Genomic DNA, 18,530 nt, shown 5'->3' on the forward strand with positions numbered 1-18,530 from the left:
TTCGTAGCAAAAGGGAACCGAGTTCGAATCACACCTCAAGGCATAAAACGGAGTTCAGCAGTACGACTAACGTTGTGGTACTTTTTTATTGTTGAATAACACAAAGTAGATATAACAAACTAACAGGTCATATGGCCAAAAAAAGTTAAATTGGTATGGCCTGTGTTGGCGTAAGTGGTAGAGTGATGGCTTCGTACCAAAAGGGTACCGAGTTCGAATCCTACCTCCAGTCATAAAACGGATTTCAGCAGTACGACTAACGTTGTGGTATTTATTTATTGTTGAATAACACAAAGTAGATACACAACAAACTAACAGGTCATATGGCCAAAAAAAGTTATTGTTTTACGGCCTGTGTTGGCGTAATTGGTAAAGTGATGGCTTCGTAGCAAAAGGGTACCGAGTTCGAATCACACCTCAAGGCATAAAACGGAGTTCAGCAGTACGACTAACGTTGTGGTACTTGTTTATTGTTGAATAACACAAAGTAGATATAACAAACTAACAGGTCATATGGCCAAAAAAAGTTAAATTGGTATGGCCTGTTGTGTTGGCGTAATTGGTAAAGTGATGGCTTTTAGCAAAAGGGTACCGAGTTCGAATGATACCTCAATGCATAAAACGGAATTCAGCAGTACGACTAACTTGTTTATTGTTGAATAACACAAAGTAGATATAACAACCTAACAGGTCATATGGCCAAAAAAAACTTCGGTTGGTATGGCCTGTGTTGGCGTAATTAATAGATTGATGGCTTCGTACCAAAAGGGTACCGAGTTCGAACCATACCTCAAGCCAAAAAGCAGAATGCGACTAACGTGTATAAACTATCAAATCATGAGGCCGCAAAAAAATCAGAATCTATGTGGCCTGTGGTGGCGTAGTTGGTAGCATGATGGCCTTCGAAAACCCAATCCCTTAATAAATATCGAATCATCCCCGAACAGGGGATAGGGAGGGTTGCGAACCCGTGCACCTGTGGTTCCACCCCCTAAAAAGAGAGAGGGGGGACTATAGGCGAGTGACTCTGAAATGGGTGGAAGAAGAAGAAAGAAAGTGAGGTTACATAGCAACGGTCGCTGAATCATGGCAGAAATGGGGGTGAAGAAGGAAGAAAGGAAGTGAGGTTAAGGTTACATAGCAACGGTCGCTAGGCAACGAAAATTGCAAAAATAATACTGAAATTTTTGTGTTAGAGGTTAACGGTTACATAGCAACGGTTGCTAGGCAACGAAAATTCAAAATAATATTGAAAATTTTGTGTTAGAGGTTAACGGTTACATAGCAACGGTTGCTAGGCAACGAAAATCACAAAATAATTTTATTGAAAATTTTGTGTTAGAGGTTAACGGTTACATAGCAACGGTCGCTAGGCAACGAAAATCGCAAAATAATCTTACTGAAATTTTGTGTTAGAAGTTAACGGTTACATAGCAACGGTCGCTAGGCAACGAAAATTGCATAAATAATACTGAAATTTTGTGTTAGAGGTTAACGGTTACATAGCAACGGTTGCTAGGCAACGAAAATCACAAATAATTTTATTGAAAATTTTGTGTTAGAGGTTAACGGTTACATAGCAACGGTCGCTAGGCAACGAAAATTGCAAAATAATATTGAATTTTGTGTTAGAGGTTAACGGTTACATAGCAACGGTTGCTAGGCAACGAAAATCACAAAATAATTTTATTGAAATTTTGTGTTAGAGGTTAACGGTTACATAGCAACGGTCGCTAGGCAACGAAAATTGCATAAATAATACTGAAAATTGTGTGTTAGAGGTTAACGGTTACATAGCAACGGTTGCTAGGCAACGAAAATCACAAAATAATTTTATTGAAAATTTTGTGTTAGAGGTTAACGGTTACATAGCAACGGTTGCTAGGCAACGAAAATCACAAAATAATTTTATTGAAAATTTTGTGTTAGAGGTTAACGGTTACATAGCAACGGTCGCTAGGCAACGAAAATTGCATAAATAATACTGAAAATTTTGTGTTAGAGGTTAACGGTTACATAGCAACGGTTGCTAGGCAACGAAAATCACAAAATAATTTTATTGAAAATTTTGTGTTAGAGGTTAACGGTTACATAGCAACGGTTGCTAGGCAACGAAAATCACAAAATAATTTTATTGAAAATTTTGTGTTAGAGGTTAACGGTTACATAGCAACGGTCGCTAGGCAACGAAAATCGCAAAATAATTTTATTGAAAATTTTGTGTTTGAGGCTAACGGTTACATAGCAACGGTCGCTAGGCAACGAAAATTGCATAAATAATACTGAAAATTTTGTGTTAGAGGTTAACGGTTACATAGCAACGGTCGCTAGGCAACGAAAATCGCAAAATAATTTTATTAAAAATTTTGTGTTTGAGGCTAACGGTTACATAGCAACGGTCGCTAGGCAACGAAAATTGCATAAATAATACTGAAAATTTTGTGTTAGGGTTAACGGTTGCATAGCAACGGTCGCTAGGCAACGAAGGTCGCTAGGGTTACGGTTAACGGTTACATAGCAACGAGGTTAACGCTAGGCGACGTTTTGTATTCTTTCGTATTCCTTACCACATCCCAATTCTCCCACTCTCCCAATTCTCACCCCTTCTTCCACTCCACTCCATTTCCCTTCCATCACACTCGAGGGTGCTCCGGGGACTCGCACATTGAATCTGAATATCCCATGTTCAACCCGGGTCGACCCAGAAGTGGTCGCCGCGTGAAAATTCACCCCTATAGCCCCCCCCCCATTCCAGTGATGGGGGCGCAGGTTCGCGAACTCCACACATTCCCCTCTTTCCTGTAAACCCGCTGCGGGGTTTATTAGGGGATGATAACGGGATTCTCGCGCGTATCTCTCCTCCCGATCGGATGTGATTCCGGGCATGCCTCGACCCACTGTTTTGCGTTTTGTGTCTGAAGGTATGAATCGAACTTGGTACCCTTTTGGTACGAAGCCATCACTGTACCAATTACGCCAGCACAGGCCACATCGGCTCTGCTTTTTTCGGCCTCATGACTTGTTAATTTGTTATATCTAAATGTTAACTTGGTGTTATTCAACACTAAATGAATACCACAACGTTAGCCGTACTGTTGAATTCCGTTTTATGGCTGGAGGTATGGTTCGAACTCGGTACCCTTTTGATACGAAGCCATCACTCTACCAATTACGCCAGCACAGGCCACATAAACTCTACTTTTTTCGGCCTCATGACTTGTTAGTTTGTTATATCTAAATATTAACTTGGTGTTATTCAACAATAAATGAATACCACAACGTTAGCCGCACTGCTGAATTCCGTTTTATGGCTGGAGGCATGATTCGAACTCAGTACCCTTTTGGTACAAAGCCATCACTCTACCACTTACGCCGGCACAGGCCACATAGAATCGGTTTTTTTTTGGCCTCATGACTTGTTAGTTTGTTATATCTAAATATTAACTTTGTGTTATTCAACAATAAAAGAATGCCACAACGTTGCGTACTGTGAATTCCGTTTTATGGCTGGAGGTATGGTTCGAACTCGGTACCCTTTTGATACGAAGCCATCACTCTACCAATTACGCCAGCACAGGCCACATTAACTCTACTTTTTTCGGCCTCATGACTTGTTAGTTTGTTATATCTAAATATTAACTTGGTGTTATTCAACAATAAATGAATACCACAACGTTAGCCGCACTGCTGAATTCCGTTTTATGGCTGGAGGCATGATTCGAACTCGGTACCCTTTTGGTACAAAGCCATCACTCTACCACTTACGCCGGCACAGGCCACATGGATTCTGTTTTTTTTTTGGTCTCATGACTTGTTAGTTTGTTATATCTAAATATTAACTTTGTGTTATTCAACAATAAAAGAATGCCACAACGTTGGTCGTACTGCTGAATTCCGTTTTATGGCTGGAGGTATGGTTCGAACTCGGTACCCTTTTGATACAAAGCCATCACTCTACCAATTACGCCAGCACAGGCCACATTAACTCTACTTTTTTCGGCCTCATGACTTGTTAGTTTGTTATATCTAAATATTAACTTGGTGTTATTCAACAATAAATGAATACCACAACGTTAGCCGCACTGCTGAATTCCGTTTTATGGCTGGAGGCATGATTCGAACTCGGTACCCTTTTGGTACAAAGCCATCACTCTACCACTTACGCCGGCACAGGCCACATGGATTCTGCTTTTTTTTGGTCTCATGACTTGTTAGTTTGTTATATCTAAATATTAACTTTGTGTTATTCAACAATAAAAGAATGCCACAACGTTGGTCGTACTGCTGAATTCCGTTTTATGGCTGGAGGTATGGTTCGAACTCGGTACCCTTTTGATACGAAGCCATCACTCTACCAATTACGCCAGCACAGGCCACATAAACTCTACTTTTTTCGGCCTCATGACTTGTTAGTTTGTTATATCTAAATATTAACTTGGTGTTATTCAACAATAAATGAATACCATAACGTTAGCCGCACTGCTGAATTCCGTTTTATGGCTGGAGGCATGATTCGAACTCGGTACCCTTTTGGTACAAAGCCATCACTCTACCACTTACGCCGGCACAGGCCACATAGATTCTGTTTTTTTTTTTGGCCTCATGACTTGTTAGTTTGTTATATCTAAATATTAACTTTGTGTTATTCAACAATAAATGAATACCACAATGTTAGTCGTACTGCTGAATTCCGTTTTATGGCTGGGGGCAGTGGCGTAACTATAGGGTGGCAAAATGCCACGGGCCCCCGACTTAAGGGGGCCCCCGTCCCAGGAAACCGCGGACTCAGAAATGCATTTTTACATTGTACATGAATTTTATTTCACTTAAAACTTATATTTTAAATTTTTTAAGTTCAAAGTCGGAGTTAATTATTCAACCAGGCTTGCATCGAACTTACATTCGGCCGAATATTTAGTTAGTTAAAACCAAAGAAGTCGCCGCCACGTAAAGAAATCTTTTCTCAATATCAGTAGCGCGCCTTCGCGGGGCCTTGTATCAAATTTTGTATGGGGGCCCCCTTAAGAAGTAATTTTTTTTATCACAAAATATGAAAATACATAAAATTAGAAGAAAATTTATTTTTAATTCTAATTATTTTTCTAATTTTCAATAATTTTCTGAATTTTTCATAAATGATTTCAGATAAATATATTTTCACCTTATTTTTTTCGAAAAACTGAATTATTAAGTGATCTTTAGATTTTCTAAAGTTTCTGTCTCTAGGAACAATAGCGACAGGTCTGGTAGACATTTCTGTCTTAAAGTTTTTACGAATTTTTTTTTAGTTTTAATTTTGAATATCATCGTATTCGTGAAGTACATACAAAATTTTAAAACCTTTTTCAAATATTTTGCAGCAGAAATAAATTCTCTTAAAGCATTAGCTTACAAGTTGAAGTTCAATACCGCTCGATAACAACGTCCAAGTTATTTTATTTTTTATAAATCATTGTTTTGCTTTAGATTTTTCATCAATTTCTGCTTACGCTCGTTGTCCCCCCCTGGCTCTGGCGACCGTTGCTAGTCAGTATTATTTTGCGATTTTGCTTTAGATTTTTCATCAATTTCTGCTTACGCTCGTTGGGCCGCCCTGTCCCGGGGGCCCCGTAATTTTGATACGGCTGATACGGCGTATCAGCTCCTGCTCAATATTCAAAGAATACATTATTGTTATAGTTAAATGTCATTTAATATTAATCATTTAACGGCTACGTGCATGAGTTGTATGCAGTGCTAGATTTACAGTAGGGGCAGTCGGGGCTACTGCCCAGGGCGGCAAATTTTTGGGGGCGGCAAAATTTGGATAGTGAGAAGAAAATTCTATACCATATAATTAACTCATTTTTTTAAAAAAACGTTTTTAATTTCAAGAAATATAATTAACAAAACATTATGCAAATGCAATGCAAAATTTGGCAATTTGGCTAATATAGAGATTCGTAAGCTTAAGAAAAATATGTTCTTCAGATCTCGAGCTCTCTTAAGATAACGAATTTGTGCACTTCCAAGCTCATAGCGCCGAAAAAAATTAATTCTGTGTCGTACGGCAAGTTACTGAAACCATTTATACTTGTTTATCTATGACTGAAACTTTCCGTACTGAAAATTACATTTTATAAAAAGCTTTAATTTTTTTTGAAAAATGATAGAATTTAAATTGTTTTTTAATATTTCGAATTGTTTTGAATTTCATCCATTAAACTTTTTAAAATTAAATTTTATTTGAATAATTCGATTTCTATCGATTGCGAGACGTGCTGATTAGTTATTGGCCAAGACAGGTCCAACTGTTTCAGAAATACCGGCCAGAATGCCAAAAATAATAATTAAATTTGCATTTAAATAATCGGGACGCTGATATTTTTATGGTATCGAACCAATATTTTATGACAAAATATTGCAAAATCTATAATATTATCATATTATTATGGAATATAATATTATGTCCAATTATAATATTCCTATTACTAATAGTAACATATGTTACAAGTACTAAAAATTAGGTTAGTTCTATATTAGTAAAATAACAATTCAAAATAAATAAAAGTGAGGGAAAAAAATACAATTGGACATAATATTATAATCCATAATAATATGATAATATTATTATCCAAACCATACACTTGTTCAAAACGTAATATAGTTTTGAAAAAAAAATTTATTAAAGAATAATTTTACCGGAAAAAAATTGGAAATTTGAATTTGATTCAGATTGAAAAACAAAGATTATTTTAAAAGTTTTATTATATTGAATATTTGGACATTTAACATCAGCGTATTTTACATTTTTAATTACACATTTATATATTAATTAAATATAATTATTAGAATAATTAAATTGATAATTATTATACTTATAGCTAAAATGCAACTATTTTCCACACCACCCAGGAGGTATAGTTGCCAGGCGCGTTTTTTTTAATGTGGTGTCGCCGTACAAATTGAGTACAGCCCTAGTCCACTTACAAAATAACTTAAATTAATTAACTAAGCTAATTTACTAAGCCTAACTTAAATGATACGAATTTAACATGAAAAATACCCCACGAGATGATTAAATGTATATGAAGATCTTCTTTATAAAAAAACCGTAGACGATGCAAGAACCTGTTAGAAATTAAAGGTAAAATTGTAATGTACTATGGCAATTTTGTAATTAAGAGAAAAAAAAAAAAAAAAAGGAAAAAAAGAAAAAAAGAAAAAAAAAGAAAAAAAAGTATTTACATAATGTACCCCCCTAAGATCCACCATGTAAATACTTTAACTTCATAGGTTCCCAGCACTATGAAGCTTATAGAGGAGTGCACTTATAAAGTTCATAAATTTGTGTATTAAGTATTGTTATATGAATTAATATGAAATAATTGTGAAAAAACGCAAAATCTATGCGAACTGGAAGGTCCTTGCCGTCTTCCCCACCCATTTTTAAAATAAAAAATAGTAAACTACCAGCCTAATGTATTCTAGCCTAATTTTAACTTAATAATATATCCATGTGTACGTCCTCCAATTTTGTAGCCAATTTTCTGGTTGGTTCTAATCTTGTATGTATCTTCATCTCTCATGGATCTTGATCTTGATGTTTCACTGTATGTATCTTGATCTTGAACTATATCTTGATCTTGAATTGTAAATATCAATTTGCACTGTATATATTATGATATATCACTGTACACAACACTGGCACTGTATATAACACGATTTTGCACGAAATATATCTTATTTATAATATGTATATAAATCCGTCCACGAATCAAATATAAAGAATGAATAACGTAAATGGGGCCCCGATGAAATAATATAGAAAATGATCGCAAAAAAACTAATATCTTATGATCTATCTTAGCAAGTAAGAGATATCTTAATATAACAAATTAATATAGAAAATGATCGCAAAAAACTAATATCTTCTGATCTACCTTAGCAAGTAAGATAGATATCTTAATATAACAAAATAATATAGAAAATGATCGCAAAAAAACTAATATCTTATGATCTATCTTAGCAAGTAATTTACTTATCATAATATAACGTTCTCCTGGTCGTGTGCGCTCCTGGTGGTAAAGTAGTCCATTCTACTTTGTTAGTAAAGTGATCCATCGTAGTAAATAACAAACTTATCTGAATAAAACAAACGTTCTTCTGGTCGTGTGTGCTCCTGGTTGCAAAGTGGTCCATCCTACTCTTGTACACTGGTAATCACTAACGTTCTGGTAAACATTCTTCCGTTTTAGTAATGGTGTTTTTAGGATCTATTCCTCTGGTAACTTCTGTGTTCAACCTAAAATTACAATTTTATTTAATTCTATCAAGATTAAAAAGATTTGTACATATAGCTCAGAGTTTCGTACCATCTCACGAACATTGCCAAGTTCAACTACTTATAAATTCAGCATTCCTCCACCAGGAGACTCATTGTGCGACCAGTAAAAGTGAAGTTAATTCATGAAATTGTGTTCATTACATTACGGCACGAAAAGTAATAAAATTAACTTTTTAAAAAAATATAACTGAATGTTATAAATCTATAAAAAAGTTACTTCTTTCCATGGGCCACTTAGCAAAACAATAAAAAACTAGTGGGGCGCATGGCATCGTGCCTTAAGGCAAATTGCTGGAACTTCCCGTACCAAAAATTATTTTTTTTTTTGAAAAGATTAACATTTTTTAAAAAAATTTACTCTAAAAAAAATAGATTTTTGAGGAACTATATAAATTTTTGACAAAAACTTACTTTTTGTTGAAAAATTTATTTTGAAATATTTTGGAAATTCTGAACTTTTTTCAAAGCAATCGTACTGCTTTAATGCATAGAGACTAAATATCGAAGCGCGTAAGCGCCGCGTTGCTGTCTAACGCATAAGCATTGGTACGGAACCCATAGGAATGTTAACAAAATGTATACTCATTGTTAAAATCTCTATAAAATATCTGATAATTTGATGTGCATATGTCTAATGTCTAATGATTATTGTTGACCGCCAAATGTTATTTTTTTTTTACTTTTTTTACTAGATCTCTGAAACCGCTAGACCTAATTTCATAAAAATTTCATCAAATCTTCATCTTGATAATGCAAGTAAAATGTTTTTGAATTATTCAAATTGCTTCATCCCGATTCCCGAAATCGTCGACGAAAATTTGTATCTGAACACACACAAATGCACGCACACACACACATACACACACATACATCAATTTTCTCTAAGGTATGCCAATATATTCAGAAACCTTTGAAACGTAAAGTTATATAAAAATTTTCATTTTCGATTTTTGTGCGATTACTATAACTTACCCTACGGAAAGTTAATTATAAATAAATCAATTTATCACCTCCAGAACATTAACAATCGTCATTTCATTTCGAATCAAATTTCAAAAAAAAAAAATAGTTGCCAAATTTCCACAAAATTGAAAAAGTGCTCCAGCATAGTCACAGTCTAAACGCATTTGCAAATAATTCTGTGCGATATTTTCACTTATACTGTGCTCAGCTTGGCGGCATTTTCACATTTTTCAATAATTTTCACAAAATTGGAAAAGTGCTCCAGTACACAAACAGTCTAAACGCACTTGGGTAAACATTTGTACCAGAGTGGCGCTTAGACTGTGCTTAGCTTGGGTGATTTTTTGAATTTTTAGTCCAAAATTACAAAAAAATTTTTTTGAAAAAAAATTAGAATCAAAAAATTTTTTTTTCCAAAATCAATTGTTTTGTTGAAAAAAGCAGAAAGTTCTTTGAATCATTTAAATCGGACGCTTAGTTCTCTCAAAAACAGCCATTTTTTTTAAATTTAGCTCTGTAACTCCGAAACCTCTGGGCCTACCTTTGCCAAAAACTAATCAGCACATCTCCCTATCAATAGGAATCGAATGTTTTTTAAACCATTCAAATCGGTTGATCCGTTCTCTCAAAAATTCGCTTTCTATTTTTTGCACTCTTTGCTCCATATCTCCGTAACGGCTGGACCTGCCTTTGCCAAAAACTAATCAGCACATCTCCCTATCAATAGGAATCGAATGTTTTTTAAACCATTCAAATCGGTTGATCCGTGCGCCCGAAAACGTGGACGAAAAAAAGCGGACATACAAAACACACACACACACACACACACACACACACACACACACACACACATCCATTTTTTCTGAAGTATGCCAAAATGTTCAAAAACCTTCAAAACGTCGAGAAATGTAAAAATTTTTGATTTCGATTTTTGGACGATTACTATAACTTACCCTACGGGAAGTTAATTAAATTTAATAATAATTATAAAAATAATAGCACAAATAATATAAATTATTAAATTAAGTGCATGGGGTTGCGGTGCTTCTGGGAAAAACAACGCAGGGGTCCATACACTCAGAGATATAAAACAAAAATTAATCAATTATTAAATTAAATTTAAATGTGAAACCCGACTACTTGGACCTGCCGTGGGGGGTAGGCGGCAGGAACGTAGCTTCAAACGCGCAATTTTCATCATAATACGTTCGGTCGTTTTTCGAAAATTAAAAAAAAAAAAGTGTGAACCATGTACTCGAAATAACGCAAAATGGTAAATGAAAAATTACTTTTAACACTATATCAAATAAACTAAGTTACAATTAATAACAAAAAAGTTTAATGCACAATAAGCCTCCGAAGTTATTATTCACTGCGCATAACACTGTTGGCACTGTATAAAATCTGAAAAGAAACGAAATACATTAAAAATTAATTAAACAACTACATTAAGTAATTATAACAAGTCAATTGCAAATAATTCCAGCATAAGTTTAAATATAAATTTTAATGTTGTAATAGTTTTCTAATTCTAATCTTTTTTCAAATTATTGACTTTGTAGTCAAAATGATTTTGTACAATTATTATGCAATATTCATAGTTTAATGTTATAAGACTTATTAAAATTTATACATATACTGCATATGTTCTTATTTCTATGTCATTTAATAATTCAATATTTAAATCAAAATGTATATTCAAATAAATTATATAAAATTGAATTTTATGTCATAAAATCATACCTAAATTCTACAGTTGGAATTATTTATATTTATATAATATAAAATAAATACAATACACATTAGATACATATGTAGATACATATATTTATATATGTATGTACTTGCGCTTTGATTTGATTTATTTTTATTAAATTATGATTTAAAAAAATTTGAAAACCGTTTTTATTTATATTATTGGATTTACATTATTTTCTATATTTTAATATAATTTTGGCCGAAGAGTTATTTCAAAACCATTACAGCAACTCTTTGGCAAAAATTATTTTGAAATATAAAAAATAACATAAATCGATTTATATAAATAATGAACAGTTTCCATTTTTTATTTATAATTCACTAAATAAAATTAAATAAATCAAAGCACAAGCAAACACCATGCATAAATCATATATTCAAGAAACTGAATATTTGACTTTTTTTAGAAATTACTTGAAAAAAGTTTTAGAATAATATTAATTATTATAAATGACTTACCATTCACTGTAGTATCACCACGAGGTCCCAACACAAAATGACTTAACATGGTTTTTGTGCCAGCTTTTATGGGGGCAAAAAGGCGCCAAAACAATATAAATCGTTACCCGTTATACTCGTTTTCAATTCAAATTCAAATCTTATACTTTTGTCATAGATTGTTATCAATGATAAAATCATTTATCTTTGGTTGTTATCTTATCAATAAATAGTTTTGGGTATTAGGCAATTGATAGCGCTAGTGTTGGCAAAATCACAGATAACCTTTCATTGTTTATTTAAATTTGGATTTTTAAAGAAAATAAACAAATAAATTCAGTCTTAAAAGATTTTGAATATCTTTTGGAAAGATTATAGCGATTATATGGATACATATACGATATACCTAATTTTAATTAAGTCAGAATTTAGTACATTAATATAAAGTGAACCTCTGGGTTTTTCGTCTGAAATTCTATGTTATTTGTCAAATTAATTACTCAATGTCTTCCTATGTAGACAGATTATAACTTATAAGAAAACAAAAAAAATAAAAAAAATGGCAACATGAAAAATTTGTGTACTTGGCATGAAATTATATATACTAAAGATGAAATTAAATTTTAAAATCAGAATATATTTTCAATTTATTCAAGTGTTCTATTATACATGTATATATACCTGGATTTACAGTAGGGACAGGCGGGGCTACTGCCCAGGGCGACAAATTTTTGGGGTCGGCAAAATTTGAGAAGAAAATTCTATACCATATAATTAACTCATTTTTTTAATAACATTTTTAATTTCAAGAAATATAATTAACAAAACATTATGCAAATGCAATGCAAAATTTGGCAATTTGGCTAATATAAAGATTTGTGGGTGAGTTGAAAGTTTAAGAAAAATATGTTCTTCAGATTCCGAGCCCTCTTAAGATGACAAATTTGTGCACTTCCAACTTCGATTTCTATTGATAGCAAGACGTCCAAGCTCATAGCGCCGAAAAAAATTAAATTAGTGACGCATGGCATTGTGCCTTACGGCAAGTTATTGAAACTTTCCATTCTGAAAATTACATTTTATAAAAAGCATTAAAATTTTTGAAAAATGATAAAAATTGAATTTAAAAAAAACTTTTTATTTTACATTTCAAAATTTTTTGAAAATTATTAAGTTTCATTCATTAAACTTATTAAAATTAAATTTTATTTGAATAATTCGACTTCTATTGATAGCGAGACGTGCTGATCAGTTATTGGCCAACTGTTTCGGAAATACGGGCCAAAATGCCAAAAATAATAATTCATTTTTTGAGAAACGGGACGTCCAATATCATTAAAAGAAATTTACATATATAGACAAAATGGAGAACTGATTAAATTTGTGGGAGGCAGGTCTAGCGGTTTCGGTGATCCAATAAAAAAATTTTAAAGAGAAAGATTTGGCGGTCAAAAATGATCATTAGCCATATGCAAATCAAATTATCAGATATTTTAATAAAATAAATTTTGTTTACATTTCTATGGGTTCGGTAAAATTATTTATCTGTTATTCTGCGAGGCAGCGCTTACGCGCTTCTCTATTTTGTCTGTACGCGGCTAAAGCAGGCCGATCGCTTTAATTTTTTTTTAAATTTTAATTTTTGGTCCGGAAAGTTTCAGCAATTTATCTTAAGGCACGATGCCAAGCACCACTATTTACACTATGTAATGCGTAATAAATTTTCTGCAATCAAATAGTTATTTTAATTAAAAAAAAATGATTTATATAAACTATTTTAAGTAAAAATTTAGGGATGGGGCGGCATTTTTGTCAGTGCCCCAGGACGCCAAATTTCTAAATCCGCCCCTGCTTACACTTTCAAAATTAAATTGGCTTATTGGTCGAAAATCAAAATTAGATAATAAGCTACTAATTTATAAAGCCATAATTAAACCTGTATAGGCGTATGGAATCCAACTGTGGGGATGTTATAGTAAATCAATTGTGGGACTTGTTCAAAGATTACAATCTAAAACACTACGGACGATTACTGATGCCCCGTGGTTTGTTAGCAACAAAACCATACATGATGACCTCAACATTCCTTTTGTAGTCGATGTCATCAAAAATAGTAGTACTGGACATCATGCTAAAATTTTCGATCATCCTAATGCAACTTTGGCTCATCTGCTTGATAATCCACCTATAAGAAGACTACACAAGAAACAGCCTATAGACTTAATGTAAAAAAATTGTTTTCCATAGTCAATTGCTTATTGGAGCGATATTACTACAATTTGTTTTTTTCTTTTATTTTTATTTATTTATTTTTCTTTAATTTTAATTCATTTTTATTTATTATTATTATTATTTTTATTTCTTTCTGTAATTATCATTATTTTTTATTATTATTATATTTAATTTAGCCATATAACTCATAGAGTCTTTAAATAACTCTGAATGTTATATAATATGAATGAATAAAAAAAATCTCGCTCTCAATAGAAATCGAATATTTTTTTAACCATTCAAATCGGTTGATCCGCGCACCCGAAAACGTGGCCGAAAAATTATATTCATACATACATATACACACACACATCCATTTTTTCTAAGGTGTGCAAATTGTTCAGAAACATTCAAAACGTGAAGATATGCAAAAATGTTCAAATTCGATTTTTAGACGATTGCATTGACTTACCCAACAAAGAAGTTAATGATCTAATAAAAAATCAATATAATATTTATAGTATATTCTTATTAATAAAAAATTACAATACATTAATTTCATGTTAGTTACTGAAGAACGAATCATTGCAGCACTTATTATTTTGACTGACGTATAAAGATAATTTATAACCGTTGAAGAAAAATGATGATGAATGAAAAAATCATTAAATGAAGAATTGAATAAATGAAAAGCAATTGATTCCTAAGCCGTAGCAAATATAAGAATAAGATTATCTTACCGAATTAAATTTTAGCACATGTTATGCATTCGACAGGTAACGCATAATCCAAACTACAAAATAATACAAATTTAATACATAGATGCTTTTACATTTGTTGCCCTTTATTTATTGTCCAATGATGGTATTTTTCTCTTATAAATAAGCTTCAATAAAGTAGTTTGTCGACATCTTAATTAGCTCTTGTATTTTTTGGTTAATATAGACCAAACTTCTGGATAATGAGTCTGCAAAAATCTAATCAATTTTTGAGCATTGGCGGCTTGCTGAGGGTTGCAACTTCGGCAATTTCGTGTTAAAACTTCTGGTAATGCAGCTAAAACATAAAAAAAAAACAAGTTTATAACACATTTGTAATAGAAAAATAAGTCATTGATAGTGCGAATTTTCTTGGTACAACTCTATATTTAAGTCAAAATAAAAAACTAAAATTAAAAATTCATTAAATAGATATATATATTTTCATCATCAACGCACCTAAAAGTCACAAAATTGATGCTTTTTGCGTTTGATTGAGGATTTTTCTTGCAGAAACTAATTTATGAAAAAGAATTTAAAAAAAATAAAAAAATTATCTTGTGCATGTATTGAGGACATACCCAATATAATACACAACACAATCAGTGCACTGAAATCAGTAAACTGAAATAACAGTTTTAAAATCCGAAAACTCCTGCAAATATAAAATTAACGATTTGGTATGAATCGTAATGTGTTTAATTGACGAAAATGTTTTATAACCTTCTGTTTTGTTTTTACTGATATGATTATAATATTATTTGAAACTAAAAAATATTTTTTTTTAAACAAGAATTTTTTCTATTCGAAATTATTTTTGCAAGAAAACTCGAGTGTCGTATATTTCTAATTAGACGAATTGGCTGCTATACATATATCAAATATGTCAAACGTTTCAAAACGTCGAGAAAAAAAATATGAGATCGGATTTTCTGGCAAAAAATATACTCCTGCTTCGGACAGCTAATGATAAAGATACTGAATTACCTTTCAATTGATTTCCAAGTTGATCACATGGGCCTTTATCTAATACACACATTATTTGTTTTCCAACGATCTGTTGATTTCCGAGCAATCGCGTAATTTCACTACTGCCCTGAGCTGACACTAATGTCCCGCATATTAAACAACCGATAATAAATACCAAGTTTAAATTCATTGTAATGAACTTTGTTATATATTAATATTTGGTTTGCCAATTTATTATAAGGGAAAGTATGCAAGATGCTGTCGATGACGCTTAGAAAGATGAACTGGAGATGCCCTTTCTACATACGACTCCACAATCTATAGTGGGAGAGCTGAATGCTATCAATTTTTCAGATGATGAAAGGTGTATAAATGAAAACAGAAAAGCTCTTTAATATGCATCCATCAAGCTATTGGAAAACTCCTAAACAATGATTCTAAATAGACTGCCACGTGTTCCGAGCCCTGGTATATATCTTACTTAGTGAAAAAAAAAACAAGAAAAGTTAAATACCACACATTGATACTTGAATAACAGTCATATTTGTAGAGCAGAACTATAAACGAAGGAGTGTATAAAAAATATATATGTTTTTTACAAAATTTTCTACAATTAATTATAAATAAAAGGGTCTGGCCAATCTTCAGCACGATTCCAACGAATATCCTTCCAACGGCTTTTAAAGTTCCAAAATCGGTTAAGGACTTTTGTCGAAAACTTAGTTTTAATTTTCTGCAGTAAACTGCTCTATATTTAAAATAAAGTATTAAAAATTCACAAATAAATTTTCCAATTCAATGTCAAAACTATTCAGAATGAATTGAAATGCCGAGAAAACATATAATTTGCAAAGTGAATTTTCTGTGGTAAATATAAAATTTCTTCGTAAAGTAATTAAAATTATTCAAAACTAGAAATTGTTTTATATATTTCAAACAAATTCTATTTTATTTAATTGTTAAAAATTATATATTTTGATTTATTGATCGTAATTTAGAATGACTTTGTACGTGACGAATCGGTCTCATTTTGCTGTGTATAATCAACAAAATTAAGTCAAACTTAATTACTTAATGAACAGAAGAAGAAACAAACATATATTTATTAAGCATGCTATTTCAAAAATTGGTTTTGAAATACATTTAAATTGATTTTAAAATATAAAAAATGTATTTTGTATTTTACGCCTATTATGATTACAAATCAATTTCAAAGATTTTAGTTAATGATTTGTAAATGTTGCAAATTTTCCACTGCAAACTCTGTCTAATTTGTTGTCTCCTAAAGGAAGCCAACACATTGCGCAAGCGCATAGTCTGTTTATTGAACTATGAATGAGTATACACCGAAATGAAAAGCTAACGATTTTACCATACCAGATATATTATATATATATATATATATATATATATATATATATTAGAGATGGGTAACTCACTCCAGAGTTATCACTCCGATACAACTCCTCCCTCGGAGTGAATCCGAGTGGAGTTGTTTCACAGGATTTATCATATCCGACTTCCCTAAACTGGTATTAAATCTGTTAACTCGTGCAGACATTCACTGTTTTTGTCGTTTTTGCTTTGGGAAGGAAGCAGTCACTTTCTCGTCTCACAGGCAGTTTTATGACCTTTTAGGCATAAAAGTCAAAATGATACATACCATTGTGTATTTTCTAGAAAATACAAAAATATTACTTTAAAGATACAGAACAATGAAATTGTGTCCAAATGTGAATAGCTCAAATGTATAATTTATTGAATAGTAAGGGGTCATATTTCTAACTACGACAATCTTTGGCCGTGAATGACGGCAATCAGGAATATACATACCGAAAAATATACGAAACGAAATATATTTATTTAATCTGGTTTTTCCGTAGCCTGAAATAACAACACTTTAGAGTACAAAATGTATCAGCGATATCATTAGTATTTAAGCAGCAAAAAATATTTAGTATTATATTAATACTTTTAACCAAATATATAATTGTGTAAAAGTAATAATATGCTAATCGAACTACGCGATGTAATATTAATTCTCGAATGGAAATTGCAGAAGAGAAATTTTGAAAGCAGAAGTATTATGTTTTGCTTTATTACAAAGTTTACTACAAAATTTTTATATAAAATTAATCCAAAAAATTAAATGTTTTCTCATCAAAAGGAAATAATTAAATTGAATTTGATTCTCAACACTGTTAAAATTACAAGTCACTGAGTCGATCATCTGGTCGACCGAAAAATTTTACAACCCGTCATTTATTCGTGAATTTTTTAGAAAAATTGTTTTATTGATATTTATTCATAAATTTTTATTTCAAATAATTAATGGAAATTGACTAGATACATAAACAACGCATTATAGAACACATTTGTGTCGAGTATTTATTTCGGTTTCAAAATTGTCGGAGTCGTAGAGTTGTTAACGATAAGCCCATATATATTATTCTCGTATCATGATGCTTGTGACAGCATCCGAAACGGCTTGACCGATCTTTATGCTCTACGTTTAGAATAACTAAGAATAGGACAAAATCTAATTTTCATACCACTAAGTAGCAAGGGTTGGCCGCCTTTTTTTAAATTTTTTATCCAATTTTTTTATATTATATTTTTATAATTCGTAACTAAATAATAAACATGCAGCCCTCTTACCACAAACTCAATCAATTTTGTTTATTTTAAATGTTTTTAATGCGGAATTGAAAAGCACATACTCTAAACTCTAAATTTTTACTTTCCTACTACAAATTCCTATTTCATAATAGTTAGTTTAGTAGTCCAATTATATTTAGCTCGATAACAAAGATTAAATTTATACGCTCTACTCGTTGAAAAATTTTAGCATTGAGTGAAAATTTATCGATAGATAATAAAATATTAAAAACCCACAAATAATTTTTCCAATTTAATGTCAAACTATTCAGAACGAATTGAAACGCCGAGAAAGCATAAAATTTGCAAATTAGCTTTTCTCGAGAAAACATAAAATTCTTCTTTGGAAAGTTAATTAATATTATTCAAAGTTTGGATATTGTTTTATCTTTTCAAACAAATTTCATTTGTTAAAAAATATATATTTTGATTAATTGACCCAAGCCCAA

General features: G+C 31.7%; 1 protein-coding gene across 1 annotated transcript; it reads right to left on the reverse strand.

Annotated features, from left to right (window-relative positions):
• Nucleotides 1-14,541: 14,541 nt before the first annotated feature.
• LOC113374359 lies at nucleotides 14,542-15,650 on the reverse strand. The gene is made up of 2 exons (XM_026614455.1): nucleotides 15,442-15,650; nucleotides 14,542-14,752 (listed from the first exon to the last, which is right to left on the reverse strand). The coding sequence occupies exons 1-2, from the start codon at nucleotides 15,611-15,613 to the stop codon at nucleotides 14,613-14,615; spliced, it is 312 nt and encodes a 103-aa protein (XP_026470240.1). The 5' UTR covers nucleotides 15,614-15,650; the 3' UTR covers nucleotides 14,542-14,612.
• Nucleotides 15,651-18,530: the final 2,880 nt, after the last annotated feature.

This window comes from Ctenocephalides felis, unplaced genomic scaffold (genome assembly GCF_003426905.1).
Source record: "Ctenocephalides felis isolate EL2017-DRISC unplaced genomic scaffold, ASM342690v1 CF-g0.4_SCAFFOLD_01740, whole genome shotgun sequence".
Lineage (NCBI taxonomy): Eukaryota > Metazoa > Arthropoda > Insecta > Siphonaptera > Pulicidae > Ctenocephalides > Ctenocephalides felis.

What these genes read in the sequence shown, in the direction of transcription:
- LOC113374359 (XM_026614455.1), bottom strand. Translation starts at nt 15,613, where the DNA reads ATGAATTTAAACTTGGTATTTATTATCGGTTGTTTAATATGCGGGACA. An exon ending in ACTTGGAAATCAATTGAAAG is followed by an intron (nt 14,753 to 15,441) that starts GTAATTCAGTAT and finishes TTTATGTTTTAG; the next exon opens with CTGCATTACCAGAAGTTTTA.